The sequence below is a fragment of the Pezoporus wallicus genome, unplaced genomic scaffold, assembly GCF_028554395.1.
Source record: "Pezoporus wallicus isolate ANWC-B61680 ecotype Strahan unplaced genomic scaffold, APGP_CSIRO_Pwel_v1 contig_2012, whole genome shotgun sequence".
In the NCBI taxonomy this organism is placed as follows: Eukaryota; Metazoa; Chordata; class Aves; order Psittaciformes; family Psittacidae; genus Pezoporus; species Pezoporus wallicus.
Window position 1 is genome coordinate 4,141,220 of NW_026639840.1, and position 20,271 is coordinate 4,161,490.

The following is a 20,271-nucleotide window of genomic DNA, read 5'->3' on the forward strand; positions in this document are numbered from 1 at the left end:
CCGTTGATCTCCACGGCTGGCACACCAATGTCTGCCATCCATATTCGCACAGTGCCATGGCTGTGGCCGGAGAGGAGCACCTGTCCTGGGAGAACAACTGTATGAGACAGGCTGCTGGTCCAAAGCAGCGCAGAGCAAGCGCGGCCCTCACCCAGCAGCACGGCTGCTTCCCTGCAGCGGCAGTTGCCATGACCGGGATGCTGAGTACGCCGCGGGCCGGCGCCAGCCGAGGGAGGCCCGGTGCAGGCCCATGGGCCTGAGGCCAGATGTGCCCTTCTCTCCCCGTGTCCGAGATCTGCCGCGGTCTGTGTGCGTTACGCCTGGCCGAGGGTCGATGAGCAAACCCGCCTGACGACCGCTCCCCGGTAGCTCCGCGCGTTGCTCACTAGCAGTCGCTACCAGCGGCACAGGAGTGTATCTATTACATCCCCAGCGTTAACGCTCAGGCACGTACATCTCTCCTCCCCAGGGCACACCAGAGCCCTCAGCCTGTGCTAGCCGTGCGTGTGTTGCCGGGATGTGTGTCAGGCGGCGTGCGGAGCAGGGCACCCCTGGGCGTTGGGCGGGCAGGAGGCCGCGGGCCCCGCTGGGCCCCTCCGTGAGACACCGTCACCGCCACGTGGGGGAGTGTGGGCAAGAAGTAGGCTGCCGCGCAACGCTCTCGCTATCGACGCCCAGTCCCACCCCGGAGGCGGTGAGGGGCGGCCGGTGCCGTCCCCTTTAAGGGCCGCGGCGGAGACGCCCCGCCTGCTCATTTCCTAGCGCACAGGAAGTGGGGACGCGGTTCCGTGGTGGGGCCCGCGCGGTGAGTACGGTCGGCCTGGGACCCTCTGGCCCCCCACTCCTTTCCCTGGTCTGCTGCGCTCCTCACCCGGGTACTCGTCCCCTCACCTGCCTCCCGCCGAGGAGGCTGGCCTGCGGCCATCTCCCTGATGCCAGGGGAAGGTGCTAACCAGCTCCAGCAGTCTGGGCGGCGGGTGGCGGCATCGCGACGATTCTCGTCCCCGTCTCCCCGCCGGGAGTGGGTCGGACTGCGCCGGGCGGCGCGCAGCGTGCCGCGGTGCTGCGGCCAGCCCGAGCTAGTGGCCTGCGGCGGAGGGGACGGGAGAGGAGGGGGCTACCCCCCGACCGGCCCCTGGTGACCGCTTCGCTTTGCCCCGGGGTGGCAGCGGTGCCGGGATGTAGACAGATGGGCTCTAGACGGCTCCTAGTTGCCCTCGTTGCGGGGGCCTTACAGACCTGATTCGGTTTTTATTTTAGCTCTGTCTTGACAATAAAATTAATCTCTTCACGGGTGCGTTTCCATTGTGTTAACTAGCCTTAAATGTGCTGGAGAGTGATTTCTTTGGAGATGGGCGCATCTGGGGACAGCGTAGGAAATGCGGTGAAAACCTGTGCAGAAGGCATCAGTGCTGATCTCTCGTATCTCGCTGTGACCGGGCGTTGGTAGCGCAGAGCTGGGGCGGTCATCTCCCCCTTAAGTGCACGGGCTGGCTGACTGGGGATTGCGTCTGAGCTCGCTTGGGCCGCTAGAAACCCCAAATCCTCTCGCCTTTCTCCCAGAAATAGTGGAAGTGATGATAAGAGTGCTCTTCACTGTTTTCAGCGGGATATTTAGACTTAACTATGGTTTACATCTCCACCTTTTTGTCAGCCAGCTTCTTGCTCTGTAAATTCTGTGCTCTTAAAAACTGAAATTGGAATGTATTGAGGTTGAACATGAAAAATAAAATTCTATCATTGATATCGATCTATTAATCCTGAAGCAAACTCATTTGTAGGACAAATACTAAAGCAGAAACAGGGAGGTTGCCATTTGCTAGACAGCTTTTAAAGCTGAATGTACAAAATGTTAAACTTGCATCTGCATATTTCTAGTGAAGTATAATCCAGATCTGTTTAATTAACATTTACTCTATTCTGTGGTTTTGTAGTTGTGTTTGTGTGTTTTTTTTTTTTTCCTCTTCAAGTGTTTTTATCAGGCAGAAATTGAGACGCTGATCTCTTCTAATCAGTTTGTAGATGATGGAGAAGGACCAAGTGTGTTCTATTGCTCTGATGGGTAACTCGAAGAGGTGCAGAAACGAGTAAGATTATTCTAACAGATTGAATATTCCTCAAGCTAAGGCCATACTGCAAAAAAAAAAAAAATTTTTTCTTTTTGTTTTCTTGGTGACTGTGAATGAGTCAGTTTCTTCTGAGTGAGTGAGACAGTTTCTTCTTTTCCAGCATGCACTAGCTGAAAGTTCCTATCTTGCTTCACTGTGTTTGAAGGAAACTTCGGGCTTCCCTTTGTTTATTAGCTAGATAGTGAGTCCCCAAACACTGTCAAAGGCAGTGGCTTGGAAGTATTCCCAGTAGCTGTCAGTGGACATAGATGCATTTTGCTGACTGGGTGTTAGCTATGAGTTTCAGTTATACCCTGAGGCTTTTATGGGCAACTGTTTGCCAGTAAGTCCTTCTTGTAAGTATCTAGAGACCTGCACTGATTGCTCCAGTGCTGCTGTCCTAAACCATCAGTATGCTGAGAATGGAAGGAAGAACAATGATTTTTGAAGTGCAGGACTGTACAGCACAAACACATTGTTTAGCTTGTCTGTTCCTGGAGTAAACCCATGAAAACTTCAGTATGATTAAGGTTAGCTGATAGTGAATAGTTCTTTCCTTTCTTGATCCCATGACTATTTCAGTGTCCTTCTCAGGCTTAAAGGAGGAAATAAAAAAAAAAACAAACAGAAATCCCTAAACCTGTCATTAAGGCTGCTGCATCATGTTAGAAGTTGTACCAAATTATTCTTGAATTTGAATTCTTTGCAGTTAAGTTCCAGTCCTGGGATATAGGTCTTCCCAAGTCAGAAATGACTCAGATGATGAGAAGCGTTGTTTGAGGGCATAGTTAAATGTAAACAGCTGCAGTCTGTTGCCAATAAAACCCACAAACATATCTGGAAAAACACTTTCTACCTCTGCTCCATGGTACTTTTGTGCCTGCAAGAAGTGTTTTGTGGACCTCTTTGTTAAAAGGATCACCAGAATGACCTCTGCTTTTAAAAGAAATAAAACTAAACTCAGGGGAGGGAGGGTATGAGAAACATGAGGCCAGGTTCTTTTACTGCAGAAAACAAATTGCACAATGTTTTTCGTAACTCTGAAACAGCCTGTCATCGTGCAGCAAGCTTCATGACTTGCAGTATTTTCTCTTTAAATAATGTTGAAGCAGGAACATGGATGCGGGATAAAACTTGGGCTTTGAATAAGCACTGGAACTTACAATGTGCTTGGTTTTTTGTTAGTGTATCTGTCCCTCTGGAAGACCAGCTCTCCGAAATAAAAGTATGGGAAGAGACTATAATAGTCTTGCTTCTGGAAAAATAGAATAATAAATAGGGATTTCAAGCAAAAGACTTTTCTTAAATAAATAAATCTGAGAGTTCTCAAAGGCCACCATGAAAAGAAAATGTTTCAGAAGCATAATAGCTTTTGTAAAAAAAGGGGGGGGGGGGAAAGAGATACTGCGCTTTATCAATGCAATTAATTATGTTCTTGCAAGCTTAGTGCTGGAAATGGGAAAATGTGATCATAGTTCTCAAGACATACATAAAGAAATAAAATGCTTTGTTTTTTTAAGGGAATGGGAATACAGTTTTACTTTTGAGTTACAGCCACAGCTTCAGTTTCAGAACACCAGAACAGTTCCATTCTGAATGATGATTAGAAAAGCCAAGAAAATCCATTAATATTGTTGTTCATTAGAAAAATCTGAAAGTGCGCAATGACTGTAATACTCTTAATTTCTTTTTTATGAAGCTCTTTTGAAAAGCAGTAAACATTTCTGAAGGCAGAAACAGTTCTGCAAGTTGCAGTCCTCCTTGTCGTCAGTGTCTTCTGATGTGAAAGGAGTGAGACAGGATAGTCTTGAGGACTTTTTTAGGTGCATCTACTTGCTGCTTTCACCTAAGACTGTTTAAGGCTGTGTGTATCTTGTGTATCCTTGAAAATGTAGACAGGTTGGTTAGACAGCTTAATAGTTTTTGTGTATCTTACACTTTGATGTGTGTCTAATCTAAATTGGTGATTCTGATGGCCGCTGCTAGCTGAGAAACTGCTTAAAAACTAGATAATCATTGAAGCTGTATGTGGTCACTAAAGATCAGATGTTGAAGGGGAAAGGAAAATGAGCTGCTTCCTGAATCCTGGAAGATTTTGCTGCACATGAAAATATGGCACGCTAAAACACCTGTGAGAAGCTTGTACATTTTATATACTGGCACTAGGTTGCCCATACTGTTTTTTTTATGTTTGTAGTAAGGCTAGTAGTAGACCCTTGCTCCACAATTATTTCAGAGTAACACACAGTGGGAAGTATATCTTGGAATGATCTCTGCTGTACCTTTCCTGTTTTTAAAGGCTCTTCCTATTCACGGACCAAATGCTTTGAAACTTATTAGTGAGTTAATAAAGCTGGCAAGCCATTGCAGGTACTGTGAGTGTGAATGTGAGCATTGGAAAGAGCATCGATGTTGTGTCAGTGTGTCAAAGCAAAGTTCAGAGTATCCAGATACGACTTGAGATGAGGAAGCTATGATGTGAGGAAATCTTGCATGTAATTTTTTAATCTAACCATTTCCTGTCATTCTTAATAATCTCCAACTGTAATGAAAAATAACGATAGTGATTGGCCTGTTACTGATTAGTGTCTGCCTGCAGTTCAAGTGCCTTCCAGCACCATGCTCTCGGGTCTGATAACTTCCTTTTGCCCTTATCGTGGTCCTGGGAAGTTCTTTGTCTAGACCCCATCTGCCTGGCTGGCTTGCAGGGGAGGGGGATGAGTGTGTCTCGGTAGGTACCTTTGAGGATTGTTGGCAGCTGGTGGGTGAAAGAAAAGGCAGGTGTGTCTTTGTTTTTCATACACCTTCTTCCTCCTTTGTATTAAAGTCTTTCACTGGTGGAGTGGGTGGGTGATAAAGGGCAGGTCTGTCTCACTGGTTTTCTTGCTCTTTCTTCCTCCCCTATACTAAAGGCTGCTGTTTCACGGGTGAAGAGGATCCTTCTCCTTCATGGTACTGGGTTTTCTGGTACTGGTGTCACTTACAGTGTCTGGCTAGAAAGCCTGGATCAGGACCCGAGAGGCAGTGTACATGTCCTGATGGTGTCAAAAGTGAGTGTTCCAGTCGGCTTCCCTGCTATGGCCAGAAATGACCTAAACTGTTAATTCATAACTTCAGTAGACAGAGGGATAAGAGCAAACCTATGGGAGTTTGAGTGTATGTACACTATAGGTGACTAAAGAAAAAATGTGCACAACTAAAGTAACACTTGAGTTCTCCAAAAAGTTGCATACAAAGCTAGGCTAGTTTTGTATTAACATATTTAGATTTCGCAATCAAGGAGACTAGTCCCAGGTAATCTTGTAGGGAAAAAGGCCCTAATAACTTTTCAGATGCCAGTTACTAGTGAAAGACAGGGAAGGAAGGACAGTTTCTGGCTTGCAGGTGTGTAGTTGTAGAAAGCCTTGAGAGTTTAGAGCTGAGGTGCTGCTTTACAGAGATGCTGTAATTAATTTTGTTTGTAGATGTTGGTATTTGCAATGACATTTAATGTGTGACAGTTAATTGTAGCAAGGTAGCTAACCAGGCAAATTTTCTGCTGCTCTGTTCTGCATGTTTGCATATGCCTATCTTCTCTGTAGACACAGTAAAAATAATACTTAAATGGTTTTTCTGGCTTTAGCTTGTGTTTTGTTGCAAGGGCAGGTGTTGAGCAGCAGTACACAGAAAACAACTGAAGCTCACTGGGGGCACTGCTGCAGTTGAAATGCATTAAAGCAGAGGAAATGATGTAAATGAGCTTGTGTTTTGAAGCACACTCAGAAAATACAAAATGCTAGTCTCAAGCACAGTTTAGGCTCTCTGGAAATAATATGGAGGGCAAGGTCATCAGTTTCTAAGAAATAAAATCTGTCCTGGAAGAGTGTTTTGGCAGTAGCTTTCAGATGACATGTGGTAGCACTTCTGCTGTCTCTTAAAGGTTTCTCCAAGTAGTGGTGTCAAAAATAAGATGCTTGTCAGCACTCTTGATGCTGTTCAGCCCTGGGGGTAGCAGATGGCTTGTGTGTTGCATAGTTCTCTGGTAGAGTGGAAATTAAGATTGCTGAGTTATAGTATTTTAGCCCATCTTTCATGTATTCTGGGAGCTTCTGCTACAGGTAGAAGCCTTCTAAAGAAAAGATGTGCAGTTTGCAAAGTAGGAGAATGAATATTAGTTGTGGTTGCTACTGGCTGGAGAGGGGCTAGTATGACTGGTGTGCCTGCCTCTTCCCAGGGCAGTTTGGAAGCAGTGCTCCAGTGAGATGTCTGTGCAGGGCAAGCTGCCTCAGTGCTCCCAGTGTTTGGAACAGGACTGCATTCTAGCATCTAAAATGCTATATTACATTCTGCTATTGTTTGGTTTGGGTTGGTTTTATTCCAGATTTTAGACATAAACCAGTGGCTTCGAAGTTTGCATTTAACCATTAAGAGTTGCTCTTTAGTTGTTCAGGGTTTCTGTCAGAGGTTCTCAGAGCTTCTAGTAGAGGTTTACCTGGATAGATGGAGAGGTAGAAGTATAATAAGGATTTAAGCTGGTCTGAGGGGCCAAGAGAAGGTAACAAAACTTTAAACCAATGTTCAAATAGCTGCTGGTAGGCCTATGTGTTAGATGTGGCACTTTGAATAGCTTGTAACAGTTACCTGTGGTGATAACCTGTATGTTCTCTCTGGGAAGCAAAACCAGCAAAAAAAAAATAAAAATATTGTGAAATATGAGCAGAACAGAGGAATGGCATGAGAAACCTGGAAAATTCAAGAGGTTTGTAGAAACTCCTGGCTTTTCTCCCCTCTGAATTATGATTGTCTTTTCCTGAACAGAAGAGGAAAGATGATCCAAGCGGTCTAAAGGCTGACTTCTGGGACTTGAAAAACAAAACAGAGGTGGAGCACAATAATGTGAAGTGTTGAGTGTTTGGTGTTTCTATTTTTCATACTGGTGTCTTTTTCAATGCAAGGCAACTTAAAAAAAAAAAAAGATTGATAGTTCTGACAAGCTGCTAGCTTCTGTGCTTTCAGTGAAGCCTGGTACTGCTAGTCCTTTAAGAGTTAGTTAATGCTTAGTTATAATGTCAAATTAAAAAATTGCAGATTACTTAAGTACATCTAGCTGTGCTTCTGGAACACACCAGATGTTTCTCAGTTGTTTAGCATACAGCATTCACTTCTAGTGACACATTCATGGCTGATCTGTTGTGCTGAAAGCAGAACCTAAACTAATGCTCTGATTTTTAGCCATTCTAAAAATATTTGTAGGTTATGCTCCTCCTTCCCTCTTAGATTCACCGACCGAGGACTAGGAAAGTGAGCCCAGTCTTGAGTACCACATGTGAACTTAAGCTAGCTGATTCAGTTTAAGAAAAACTTGAGTGGTTGATTTCCAAGGCAGCATTTTTCTCAGGATTTCTGTATCAAATTGGTTTTTTTAAGCCACTTCCAGATATTTTACCAATTGGACAAAATGCACAGAATTGTCTTCCTGTAGTCACTTCAGAAGTTTTATTGCTCTTCAAACTTGGAATGAAGAGATTTCTATGCAAATATTGGTCCAGAGTACCCCCTTACAAAATTTGGCAGTAAATTGCAACTTTAATGAGAACATTGCTATGGTAGTACTCGGTGTACAATTATCCAATTAAACTTTTTATGAATTTTAAATCAGTTGCGTTTATATGTTTCTGCTTTAAAGGCATATATTCATAGAGGTCTGAAAGTCTTTTTAAGAAAGTTGAACACACTTGAGAATTTAACTTCTTGCTATTTTCACTTCAACTGCTGCCACTTCATCATAACCTGGATTTTTACCTCCTTGAAAACAGTATAGCTGTTACCATAGAAAAATTAGGAGGTTAAAAAAAAGGTAAAATAATATTCTAAGTCCTCCACAGGATTAAGTGTTTAACCATTGGGGTTTTTTTTGTATGTGGTTTTTGGTGGGTTCTTTTTTTTAATGACAGCTAATTAGATGGCCAACTGTTGGAACACCCTGGCTAAGAACATTTCCACAATGGAAAATGTTAGTCATTCTAAGTGTTTGGTTTGTTAATGAATAGAAAATAGCATCAGCGAAAATGTAGGTATGCTGTGCAAATGCAGTGCACCCAAGCTAGGATCACAAGTTACCTTTTAATATTCTATTGCGTTTGCTGAGGCGTGTTCTTCTTGTGTGTGGGAAGTATTTAGCTGGGGCCTCATAAGATGTTTAGATGCTTTGTGTGTCTAAAGAGTATTTTATCCTTCCTTATTCACTGTAAGGTGGCGCTCTTTAAGTGTAACTGTTTTTTCTGTCCTTTTAAAACAGGCTGTTTTCCTTTGAAATAAAAAAAACCCAATGAAACAAAACAACCCAACCTCCCTCAGCACTACCCTTTTGAAGACTACTGGGCATTGTAACGTGTTGGGGTTACTGCTTCTTGCTGCAGCTGTTGCTCTGTCGTATGAAAGGAGTACAAAGATTTCGTTGGATGTACTCTAGTAGAGACTACGATGCATCCTTGAAGATAAGCTAAAGTTGCTGTTAAGAACTGTGATTTAGTCTTGCTTAAACTATCCTCCACAGTAATGTAGCTGTCCTTTAGCCTGTTAGTGTGCAGTGTTACATGTGCTGTTCTGAGGTCATCCTTCAGTGAACAGACCTGAGTACTGCTGTCTGAGTAAGGCTGCTCAGGTGGTGTGCCCTGGGCTGGGAGCCCACCTCACTGCCGTGTTACTGTTGCCTGTGTAATTTATACAGTCCCTCACAGATTATTTTGTTAATAAGTGTATTGCAAAGCACATGGTAAAAGTATGTCAGATCTTTGTCTAATGCTTGTGTAAAAAAAAAATCATTGCTTACGAGATGTTAGGAATACCAGGAGAAAGTGCTTCCTTGATAATTGTACTAAGGTAGCTACTTGTTCTTTTGTTCCCAGTTCTGGTTGAACTTTAGCAACCAATAGGGTTGGCAAAATAAGTGTAGACATATAATAGTAGTGTTCTTTCAATGCCCTTTCAGTAAGGGGAAGACTTGCTTCTCTAAGTTTAGAGTTTGAGGCTCTTTTGCCAGATTTAAAAAGAGGAATAGTGCCCACAGCAGTGCAAAACCCCACAAGCTAAATAGTGTAAATTATAGGAAAAGGTGTGTAAAATAGAAACATTATTCATCCTATGGCAGCTGAAGGCAGTGAGTCTTTCAGGATAGCTATTCAGTAATAATTTTAAAACAAACCAACAAACAAAACTCCTTTGGCTAGCCTTACCTAGGAGGTTTTACCTACTAGTTTCTTTTTCTTGCCAAGCAGATGTCTCTCTTCATAACAACAGTAAAGTGACCATGAGTTGATTTTTATTTCCTGGCTTTATCTGAAACGGGATAATACTGACCAGCATAGTTAAGGTGTAGCTGGTTGGTTTTCAAGTTCCAATTTCAATTCAGCACTTTCCAGATAAATGGGCTTGCTTTGGAAGCCAAAGCAGGGCTCCTATTCATAAACTCATTGCTTACTTTGGATTAGGTATGAAGTAAATAGTGTGAATAATGTTGTTCTTTCATTTGTCCCCTGAACTGTGTAATGCATTTGGGTTTTTGTAGGAACAACAAATGCTGGGACAAACAGTAACTTGCTTCTCTAACTTCTGGGAGATAAAACTGCTTCAGCAACAGGCTGTATTTTTCCTTGTTATTTCACAGTAGATAATGTAAGAATTGAATTTAAACCATTTCATTGCAGTTAATATTTCCCTCATTTGAGGATGATGGCAGGACTGCTTTTTCCAGGGGCTGTTGTGGCAAAAATGTCACCACTCCTAGGTTGTTGGATATCACCTTCTGCTTGCTTTCTCTGAGAATGGAGACAATAAAACTCGTACTGTTTCGTATTCTGTTGGCTTGGCATGCTGATTTGTCTTCTGGTCAGGTACACAGAGTGAGGAAGTGGTATGCAGTACAGGTCTGAAGGTCTGTGTTGCTATTGTGAAAACACATGCCAGTGAACTTGTTGAAACTGAGGCACAAATTGCAAGAGAGGGTTTGGGAAGGCTGTAAAGACCCAGACATTCTTGATTGATAGAGCCTAGACACACTTGATCTTATGATGATTGAACACCAGTATTAAAATGAAACCCTACTTTCTTCTATGTTTTCTTTCTTTAAGAAGGTTAGTATAAAGTGTGCTCTTTTGTCACATTTCCTGAAAATATGCAACTAATAAACGGGACCTGATCCTGGATAAAAGCAGAATTCCTTATTGATAGTCTCTCTCCAGTGTTGACAGTGAGTTGATCTGTTGCATGAAACAAGGAAGATAAGAAACCCTATATGTGTTCCCTGTGTACTCAAGTCTCAAATGTGACAGTGGAAGCCTGTGGACGGTTAGTCTTAATTTTATTTTGGAGCATAGCATTTCTGCTGGCAAAACCAAAATATTACTTTGGTGAATAAACCCTTTGCATAGGGATTATTTTGTTTTTGAATAGTAAGTCCTGTGATTGTTGTCACCCATCACTGAAGTAACTTTTTCCTACAGGTTCCAGTGCCTGAAGTAACTTTTTCCTACAGGTTCCAGTGCCTAAACTACTTGTTCCTGGCGTCCTGTGGGTACTGCTATGATCCTTGTGCCAAAGGTCTGATTTTTTTTAATTTTTTTTCTTCCCATTTAGGAGCTAAACAAATACCTAAAGTTACCTATTGCATATATGCTCATGCACTTTAATTTGCATAATTCACAAATAATTCATTGAAGGCTGTTCATAATGTATGCTGTAGTTCTTAGTTCTTGTGTTGATTGGGTGGTGGGTTTTGTTTTGGCTTGGCTTGTGTGGTTTGTTTGTGTGTTTTGTTGTTTGTTTTTTTTCTTTTCCACATCCTTAATTAAAATTCAGGTAAGATGCTCAATGTGCAGTCATCATTGTCCCCCTGCACCTTCCATGGGACTCTAGCTTTAGCGGTGTTTACCAGCAAGACTCAATAACAAAGAAGGCAGAGAATGCATAGGAGCAATGCTAAATTGATAGCTCAGCTTTATACTGGGTTGTTAGCAGATGAGCAGCCAGGTGAAGCTGGCTGCAGAAACACAGATTACTACATATCTGATATTGGGTGGAGTTTGTTGAGTAACTGATGGATGTGAGCCAAATGCAACTGGTTTTTATATTTATCAACCAAGTAGAGCTGATAAGCTTATAAGAATTAAGAATCGCAGATTTTGGGGTTGAATTAGATTTGTTGGGGGACTGGTTGTCACCTCATCTTCCAAGGCAGATGTCTCGCTTTTTGTTTGTTTGGGTTTTTTTAGATCTGCAGTGTCTGGAGAAATAACTTTTTGCACAAACTGCTCTGTGATGTTGAGGGGTGTTAGTGTGTACTCTTACATGTTTGGTCCTATACAGTATTGTCCATGTGAGCATGCCAAGGTAATGTGCATATGCTGGGAAGGTACAGAGGAGGATATGAGGAAATTTTGATAGAAATAACTAAGAGGTAGCTGGAAGAAGAAAGTCACTGTAGTGTCAGATAATGCGAGTAGCAAAGCTGGAGTTCTTTACTTAGGCACTAAAGTTGCATGTTATGACTGGAACAGTGTACTATGCTGTAAACTGTTGAAAAGTTAAAAATCAGCTGATGCTTGTGCATGATGTGATTGATTTACCATGGACAGTGCTTGTGATGTGTGTGTAAGTGCAACTTTCAGCTTCTTCAGGATTTATTATTAAATTGATAAGGGCTAAAATACTTCATGCTTGTTTTAACTTTCCTACTGGCTTTCTTGAATACATATCTTCTTTCCATAAATTTATAGTGGGTTTCAGCTTCTTTCCTGTCCAGTGTTGTATGTGTGTGCTTGGGAGGCAGAGTTGTAGCTGAAAGCAAGTTAGATGGTAGAATTGTGATGAAAGCAAACTAGATGGTAGAATTGTGATAAAAACCATGCTCTTTACAGTCAGTGTTGTATGGGTGAGATACTAGACTAAAAATCAGCTTTCTGTGGAAAATGAGAAATGTGGCCCCTAACTCTTCTCTTGGGTATTTTTTTCTCCTCTTGGCTTTTCCTTTTCTGTTAACCTCCCCAAGAACCGAAAAATCTGACTTTGGTACTTGTTTGATGAGAACTGTATAAAAAAAGCCCTGAACAAATTTCTGTGTTTTTTCTGAGGCTATGCCTCAGTGGACTGCACACAGCAGAAATTAATGTGTTTCTGTGTACTTGGGTATGGTTTGAGGTTTCTCATACTAGGGTTTATGCAAAGATTGTCTGTGACAGCAAAGACAGCAAACTTGCTTTGTGCTGGTTTCAGTGAGTGAGGAGAGCTGTGTGCAGTGTTTCTCTGACATTCATAAGGAATTCTGTTTTCAATGATACTCTTCAGAGTAAGAGGGGATGATATTGACTTTGTTTTCATTGTGTAACTTGCCAAATAGAGAAGTATTTGTGTGTGGAGGGGGGTTTAAGACTGTGAATATCTGTGGCATCTGGGTGAAATTATGAACAATAAAGCAACTATGAAAATCAGCTGGAATTTCATAAGCTGCTAAACTATGACCATCTAGGGCATGCCGAAGGAAAAGGACATGTCTAAAGTAGAACGTGCTGAAATGAGGAATGTCCGTTGGTACAGTCTGGCATGAAGCCCAAGTGTACATTGAATTAGGTCACCGCTCTAAGCGTGACTGTTTCCCCTCTTTAGAAAGAGGTGCTCATCCTTTGCAACAAGGAACCAAAACAGAATGGTCATATAATAAAAACAAATTTAAAAGCATTTTCAGTTAGCATGCTGGTCTGTTCCCTTGTGCTTGGAGAATCAATGAGCTCTTTTGTAAGGAACAGAAATGTTTCCATAGTTGAATATACATCAGGCCCTGGAAATGCAGGAAGAATAACAACCAGTTGCTTCTGGAAAACTTGCAAATCTTCATAAACATTGCATAAGCCTCAGATGTCTCATTATTTGGAAATCATAGGGAATATTGTAAATGGACTTGTTTAGAAGAATTGAAATAATGTGAAAAACCAGCATGTGCAAGTTAAAGATTTGGAACTTAATCTTCAAACACTGAAGTGCTGATCCCAAGGCCTTCTGTGTGATTACTTATTTCTACATATCTTATTGTTCTTTTTTTGTAAACTTCAGATGTGCCTTGTGACGCTGAATTAATTTTCCTATTGTGATTCTTGGGATCCTGTGTGGTTTTGCTAATTCTGGGGTTTCACAGCCTGCTGTCTCTTGTGATCATCTTCTACAGCTCGAGAGTATTTACTGGAATTCCTAAAATAGTGCTGTGCCAGACCTAGTTCATATCAGATTTGGGTTGTAAATATGCAAAGCTAGTGCTTCTCTGAAAAGAGAGCATAGTGAAACAGAGGGCTTGTAAAACCTTCTTTACTGATGGGGTGAGAATTAGGATTCTTACTGGCTTCACTCATGCCTTCAAGGATGGAAGATGAAAATTGTATCTGACTCCTTTAGGGTGACTCTTAGCAGAGCTAATGCTGGGTGAGGCGGGGGTGGAGGTGGGGAAGGGAGAGATATACAAGTCTGCTGTAGCAAATTAACTTACCCCTTCACCTCTCCATGTGTAATTTAAAATTTTAACGTTGTTTAGCGTAACTGTCTGCACAAACACTCCTGGCCTTTCAAGGCCACAGGGAAGCTGTAGTGGGAAAGATGCTTGTTCTTTATGGTGTTGCATGAAAACTGTCAAAGATAAATAAGCAAAGCCTATCTTGTGCAAAAAGGCTGTCTTGTTAATAAGATTGCCACTAGCTCACTAGAGAAGAGTTTTGACTAATGAAGGAATAATTAAAGCCTAGACGGAAAAGAATCAGTAAGCTCTTTACAGCCTACCGCGCGTAGTTTCCATTGCTTCAGAAACAGCTTGTTGTTTCTCTTCCGTAAGCACCCCTGAAGGCAGTGTGCCACAAACCAGCCCGCTGGTGTAAACAGGGAAAGTGCCTGTAGGGAAGACTCAGAAATCTGCAGTTACTCATCATCTTTTGTCATTGTGTTGGTGATGCAGTACAAGTGGGGAGCCCCTGTGGAGGCATGCTGGCTTTTTTAATCCATGCTCACCATAATGATGTATGTGTTGCCGCCATTAAAATTATTAAGAACAGAATGGCTCTTTCATTGCCCTCTGCTGTTGTCTGAGGTAACCTTAATCTCCTGGTAGATTGTGTCCTCTTGACACATAACAGGAAATAAATCTGTCACTTGTTTCTAAGACATGAATGAGACCTAAAGAAACTTAGTGACTCATCAAAGTGAGGACAGGACAATTTATTGGTAGATCAATAATTGAATAAAGGCCTAGTAGGCTAATGATCCACCTTTGGGGACATCTGTTTATCACGTAACAACAGTTACTGAGTGTTTAAAGCCGATGGTGGTGGGAGATTGCATGACTTTTTGGTGGCTTTAAGTTAAAAGTTCACCGATGAACCAAATCTGGCCATGGTGTACAGCTACCTGCACTGGCCATTATCAAAATGTACCATGGTGCCTATGTTTGTGTATAAGCAATGCTGAAATGTTGCTGTTGTTGACAGGCTGTGCAATGAAAAATAGTTGGAATTGGGTTTGTCAGTATTTTATGCAAGTCAGGTAGTTTGATAATTTCTCAGTATGCCTTGACTTAAGATGTGCTAGCTTATGCATGGTGTGGCTTTAGTACAGTCTAGTATTTATGTAGGTTTAAAAATAATATGGTTCTTTATGCAGTTAATTGTGGCTTCACCTCTTGTGGTCTAACAGAACAAAAATTCAGGAAGAAATGTGGAAAAAAACATCACATAGGCAGCTTGGTACTTAAGAAAGCTTGGGATGGTATGATGTCATTTCTGTTTTTTTCATCATTTCTGAACTGGTTTTATCCTGAAGATGTTTTTTTCTTCTGTCACCCTTGATTCACCACATCTGGACCCTGGTCAGTAGTCTGAGGATACATCTGGTGTTGATCACCCTTTGTAGGCATTTAACTTGTGCTTATATAATGCTGTGTTTGTGCAATGAGGAGTGACTAACTTCTGTCTTATTTGGACTTAAAAGGATGTCATCTAGAATTCAGTTCATAAAACTTACTTATTATGTACCAAAGTGGCCAGCAGCTTTACATTGGCTGAAAAAGCTGAAGTTTCAAATAACTGTTATCTTTAAGCTGCTCTATTAAGAATTTCTACATAATGCTTCCACTTTATTTGTGAACAGGGTTATAGGCAGGGACCTCAGTACCAGAAATACTAGTAACTTCTTCAAGTAGTTTTGTAGACTTCAGATGGACAACTCTGAAGTATGCAGCTCTTGTAAAACTCAGTGTACACGACATGCATGCAAAGTTAGGATCTGCTATCACAGGCATTGGTTTTGGTGGTATGAATAAATAATTTAACTTTTCAGACGTTGTAATATGAGCTTGCTTGCAAATGAGGATGCTAAGTATTGTGATACTGCTGGTATGTGGTACATGGTTCTCACTAAAGAATATTCTGATGGTGGAAGCTGGATGGGAAAGGAGAAATGTCACAAGGGAAGACATAACTGGGGAGAAATATTGCAAGGTTTTTGTAAGCACATGAAGTGCATCAAGACATCATTACTTATTTACAAGGACAGACGAAGATGGAGTTTGTGGCTGCTTGGCAGTGTTAGATAACAGCCTGTCCAACCCATATAGAGGGAGTTTTGGAGTGCGCAATCTCTTTTCTAATGTTATAAGAATACTGAAAGTAAACTGAAGTTATTCAAGGTCCCAGAACTTCCCCCAAACAAGTTACGCAGCATAGTCAGAATGAATGCACAGCTAACAGATCACTGGATAAATTTTAATGAGCTTCACTTATTTTATACATCCAAGTTTTAAGCCTAAGTATTTTTTTATTGTGAGAATGTAGACTAACATGCATCGAGCTTAATTATAGCTCTTTATGCTGCCACTGAAGAGGCCTGTAAACTGTTCAGCTGACTGTTACTGAGTAGGATTTTTGGTATCCCCCCTCTTGTGTTACTGTGGTCTCTTTTCCCTGGCCTTTTCCTCCAAGCCTCAGCAGTGTAAGAGTGTGACCCATGCAAATGGTCAATGCCTCTTGATGGTAGCCTAACCAAATCAAAAGACGGAAATGTTAGACAATGGGTAGTCTGAGGCTGCCTGCCATCAGTTGGGAATTAGGGTTTGAATTCGAATCTCTCTTGAATTTAACTTATTCTGAAATGCTGTTTCTGTGGACTTTGATGTTTAAATCTGCAAAACTTTACTCATGAGTAAATAATTATCTCCTAAAAGATATTTACTTAATAGCAGATGTAAATGCAGATGTAAATGCAAGCATCTGTTGCTGCTGCTTCAAAACAGTTCTTGGAATTTTTTTCAGTTCAGAGGAGTAGAAAGGGCATGGTGGTTTTTTTCTTCCCACAGAGGAAAACAAAACAAAAAAAAATCAAACCCAAGAAAGAATGGGGGAGGTAAAACAAATAAAATTTGATGAGACTAGAAGAGCCCTTACTGCCTTAGCTAACTTTGTGAAAAATGTATTTCATTAGACTGTCTATATTGCTTTTTTTTTCAGATACTATGTCAAAGGGAATCACTGATGGATCATGCAATGGAAAGAGATAATGTTTTTCTTTCTCCTTTTCCCACTCCTTCCCCCAGCAATCCTTTGCATCCATGTGTTACAATTTTATTCATGTGTTTTTCAGATGACTAGCTGCTTTGTAGCTCTAATATGCACCTTTCTTTTAATTTTAGGTTCTGACTTCATTTTGCTGACTCAAACCGCAGATCCTAAGGAAAGGAGGGGAAGTGGAATAAAATACTCAAGTGCCAGAGGAAAAGCCAGACTACCCAATGAAAATTACTGTTACTAAGTTGTAGACTGCCCTCACACAGGGAGAAAAATTGCTGCTGATTCAAAACTCATGAAATTACTTCTGCAGACTTTGCTCACTGAACTTCAAATAGACTGAAACCATCCAAGTAGGGTTGAAACAGGAAATGGAAGTATGACTCCTTGCTGGTGTCTTCTGTCTTCCTTGCCCTCTGTAGGTTTTTTCGTTTGGGGTAGGAAATCCTGAACAAATTTTATGGCATCAACCAAACTCACAGTTGATGGTTATGGATGACATAGGAACTTCAGATTTATATCTCTGCAATGACACCTGATTAAGGCAAAGGTTGAAAACTGCACATCAGCTACTTTATCAAAACTTGTAGTAACTATTGCGGGCATACTTCTTCTGTCTTTCTAAGATTTGAACTTCGGGGTGATGTTCCCTGAAAAGCAAGAGCAGATAAGTCATATTTTTGAATTGGAAGTGGTAGTAACATGAGAATGCCCAGAAGAGGCTTAGTAATTCAAGCCAGGACTCGTTGGCTATTAGTGGGCCTTGCTTTACTATTCAGTTTAGTCTTGCTTATGTATTTGCTGGAGTGTGCTCCACAAACAGACGATAATGGATCTTTGCCTGGTGTCGTAGGCGAAAGCATGGGCAAAGAATACTATCAAGCTCTCTTGCAGGAGCAAGAAGAGCATTATCAAAACAGAGCTACCAGTCTGAAACGTCAGATTGCCCAGTTAAAACAAGAGCTTCAAGAAATGAGTGATAAATTGAAATCCCTTCAGGAAAAAAAGAGCCCAAGGGTCAATGGTATGAACTACCAGGGCACTAAAGAACAATCATCCAATGATCTCCTAGAATTTCTTCATTCACAGATTGACAAAGCTGAGGTGAGCGTGGGGGCTAAACTGCCTAGTGAATATGGTGTCATTCCTTTTGAAAGCTTTACATCCATGAAAGTATTTCAGTTGGAAATGGGGCTCACTCGGCATCCAGAAGAGAAACCTGTTAGAAAGGATAAGCGAGATGAATTGGTGGAAGTTATTGAGGCTGGCCTAGAAGTCATCAATAATCCAGATGAAGAAGATGGACAAGATGAAGATGATGGAGTAGGAGAGAGGCAGCTGTATAGTGAAAATGATTTCATAGAAGGTATGTTTATTACAAGCTTTTCAGCCCCATAACAGAATGTCACAACAGGCATTTAATGGTATTTGTATTTTTTAGGGAGTTTACTTACTTGAATATAGTCTTGAACAGATGTTACATACTAAGAACTTTTATTTCTAATGGTGAGACTATTAATGCTTCATTATCTTGTGTTTTGAGTAGGGAGCAAGAAATCCATTTCAGAAGGGCTCACCACAAGAAGTGTACAGGATACAGCTGTATCTGCCTAAAATACTGAGGCATTCATAATTGGTTGTAGCTGAAGTCAGTGTAACACAAATGCTTATGGTGCTAAATAACTGAAAGACTTCCAGTGAAACTGATTGGCAGCAGGAGGGAGAAATTAATTTCTCTTGTTCCAGCATAGTTAAACCAGTCAGTATGAAGCTACAGGGTTTTTCTTCACTTATTATACTACTTTTAGTTAATGTTCAGGCTACTGACTGTCTTAGATTTGACACCCTTTTATATTGGAGGGAGATCATTGGTAGGCTTATGTACGCTGGTCTTGTCAGCTGAAGAACTTGTGTCCTTTGTTACCTTGAACTGTTCTGTTGTTCTCTCTTCAGTTCTCTCTCAGTACTTACAAGTTTAGTTACAGGACACATGTAGCACATAAAGCAGATATTAAAAGCAGTTTTCACTTAGTGACACCCTTAAAAGATGCATTAGTGATAATTTCTACAGAAGCTGGCTTTCAAGGTACAGTAAAATGCTGATGGAGATAATCAAACCTGTCCTGGTATCTCTTTTTTGTATTTACAGTATTAAATACGGTTCATGCTGCCGTAAAAAAGCCCCACAAAATTTGGAGCATGTTATAAAAGCATTACTGTAAAAGGGATTCTGGATCTCAGCAGTACTGATGTCTGCACTATTAAGCAAACATGCTGGAGAAAAGTACTGTTGGCCTTGAAATAATCAGTTCTTTCAGTCTAAGATGATGTAATTGGTCTGTAGCACAGAAAGTCTGCTTTTAACAGCTAATGTGATTAAAGCTTAATGCAAGTACTCTTCTTCATTCCAGAAGGTGGCACAGGGCGTAGAATCCACTCAACTGTGTTGGTATAACACAGCCAATGCAGTGTTAGGCTCTTGGTACAGTTTTTACTGAAAGCCATATTATTTTGTCTGGAGGTAGTCATCCTTGCAGTCTTTTAATTGTTTTCTTTCTATATTAAGTGTGCAGCTGTTTTTTTCTTTGCTGTTACTCTGATGTATTTTTTCTTTTTACCATTACTGAAATAGCTGTTTATTTTTCTTAGTGCACTGCCTATAGTGACTGCAGACCTCCAAGGAACAAGAGCAAGCAGATTTAGGACCTTAAAATTTTACTTCATACTCCTGCTTCTGTTCACACCAGTATATTGATAACTGGTTTTGGAAATCAAACTGCTGTAATGACATTCCCTTCAAGCATAGGGTTACAGGAACTGTAGAAAAAAGTATTTTTATGATGTTGCTTATGTTGCATTACTATAGCAACTAGCCGTAGTAATGCATATCAATGTGGGTTGTCGGTTTGGTTGGTTTTGTTGTTTTGTTTCTTTTCGTTTTGTTTTGTTTTTTTCTGTTTGTTTTGTTTTCCAGACAGAAATTGTGGGTTTTGTTGGGTATTTCATGTTTCTGTATGTGTGAATACTATTGGTTAATTTAGATGCTAGGCCAGCAAAAAAAAACAGGCTGTTTTGGAATATTAACACTTTTCCTCCCACTGTTGTTCCAAAGCTTAGAGGTGAGAAACGGAACCAGCTGGCAGTGATACCTGTAGTCTTTTGCCCTGCAGCCCTGTGACTGAGCTCTAGTGCACTATCTCCCTTGTCAGTTTGTGTATCCTTGTTTGATGGAAGCCTAGTTGGAAAGCGTATGCCTTTCTAGTTTGAAAACACTGTTCCCTTAAGCTATCAAACTGGTAGTTTCAAGTTACGGTGGACTTGGTTTATCTACTTGAACTTGCAAGAGGTCCTGTAACTGTCCAATGAGCACAACTAAATTGTTGCTGGAGTAGCATTGCTTGTTTAGAGAAACAGTTTGTTAAAGATGATTTGAGATAAATAGTTTAAGTTCTGTGTCTTTTCCAATTGTTAATAGATTATTTTGTGATAAGCCATTTAGGAGTAAGACTAGAGTTTTATGCAATTTGAAACGGGAAAAACAGGAGGCTGAGGAACTTGTGGACTTTTTTTCTTTTGGGGGGGGGGGTCTGGTTCAA

At 41.0% G+C, this 20,271-nt stretch overlaps 1 protein-coding gene across 1 annotated transcript in view; it reads left to right on the plus strand.

The window, feature by feature from the left end:
• The first annotated feature begins 655 nt into the window (after positions 1-655).
• CSGALNACT2 (chondroitin sulfate N-acetylgalactosaminyltransferase 2) overlaps positions 656-20,271 on the plus strand; it is a 31,428-nt gene continuing 11,812 nt past the window's right edge. Inside the window, exons 1-2 of the mRNA XM_057416380.1 lie at positions 656-805; positions 16,801-18,041. Coding sequence (XP_057272363.1) covers positions 17,378-18,041 — 664 coding nt within the window. The 5' untranslated portion in view covers positions 656-805; positions 16,801-17,377. The remainder of the gene's footprint in view (positions 806-16,800; positions 18,042-20,271) is intronic.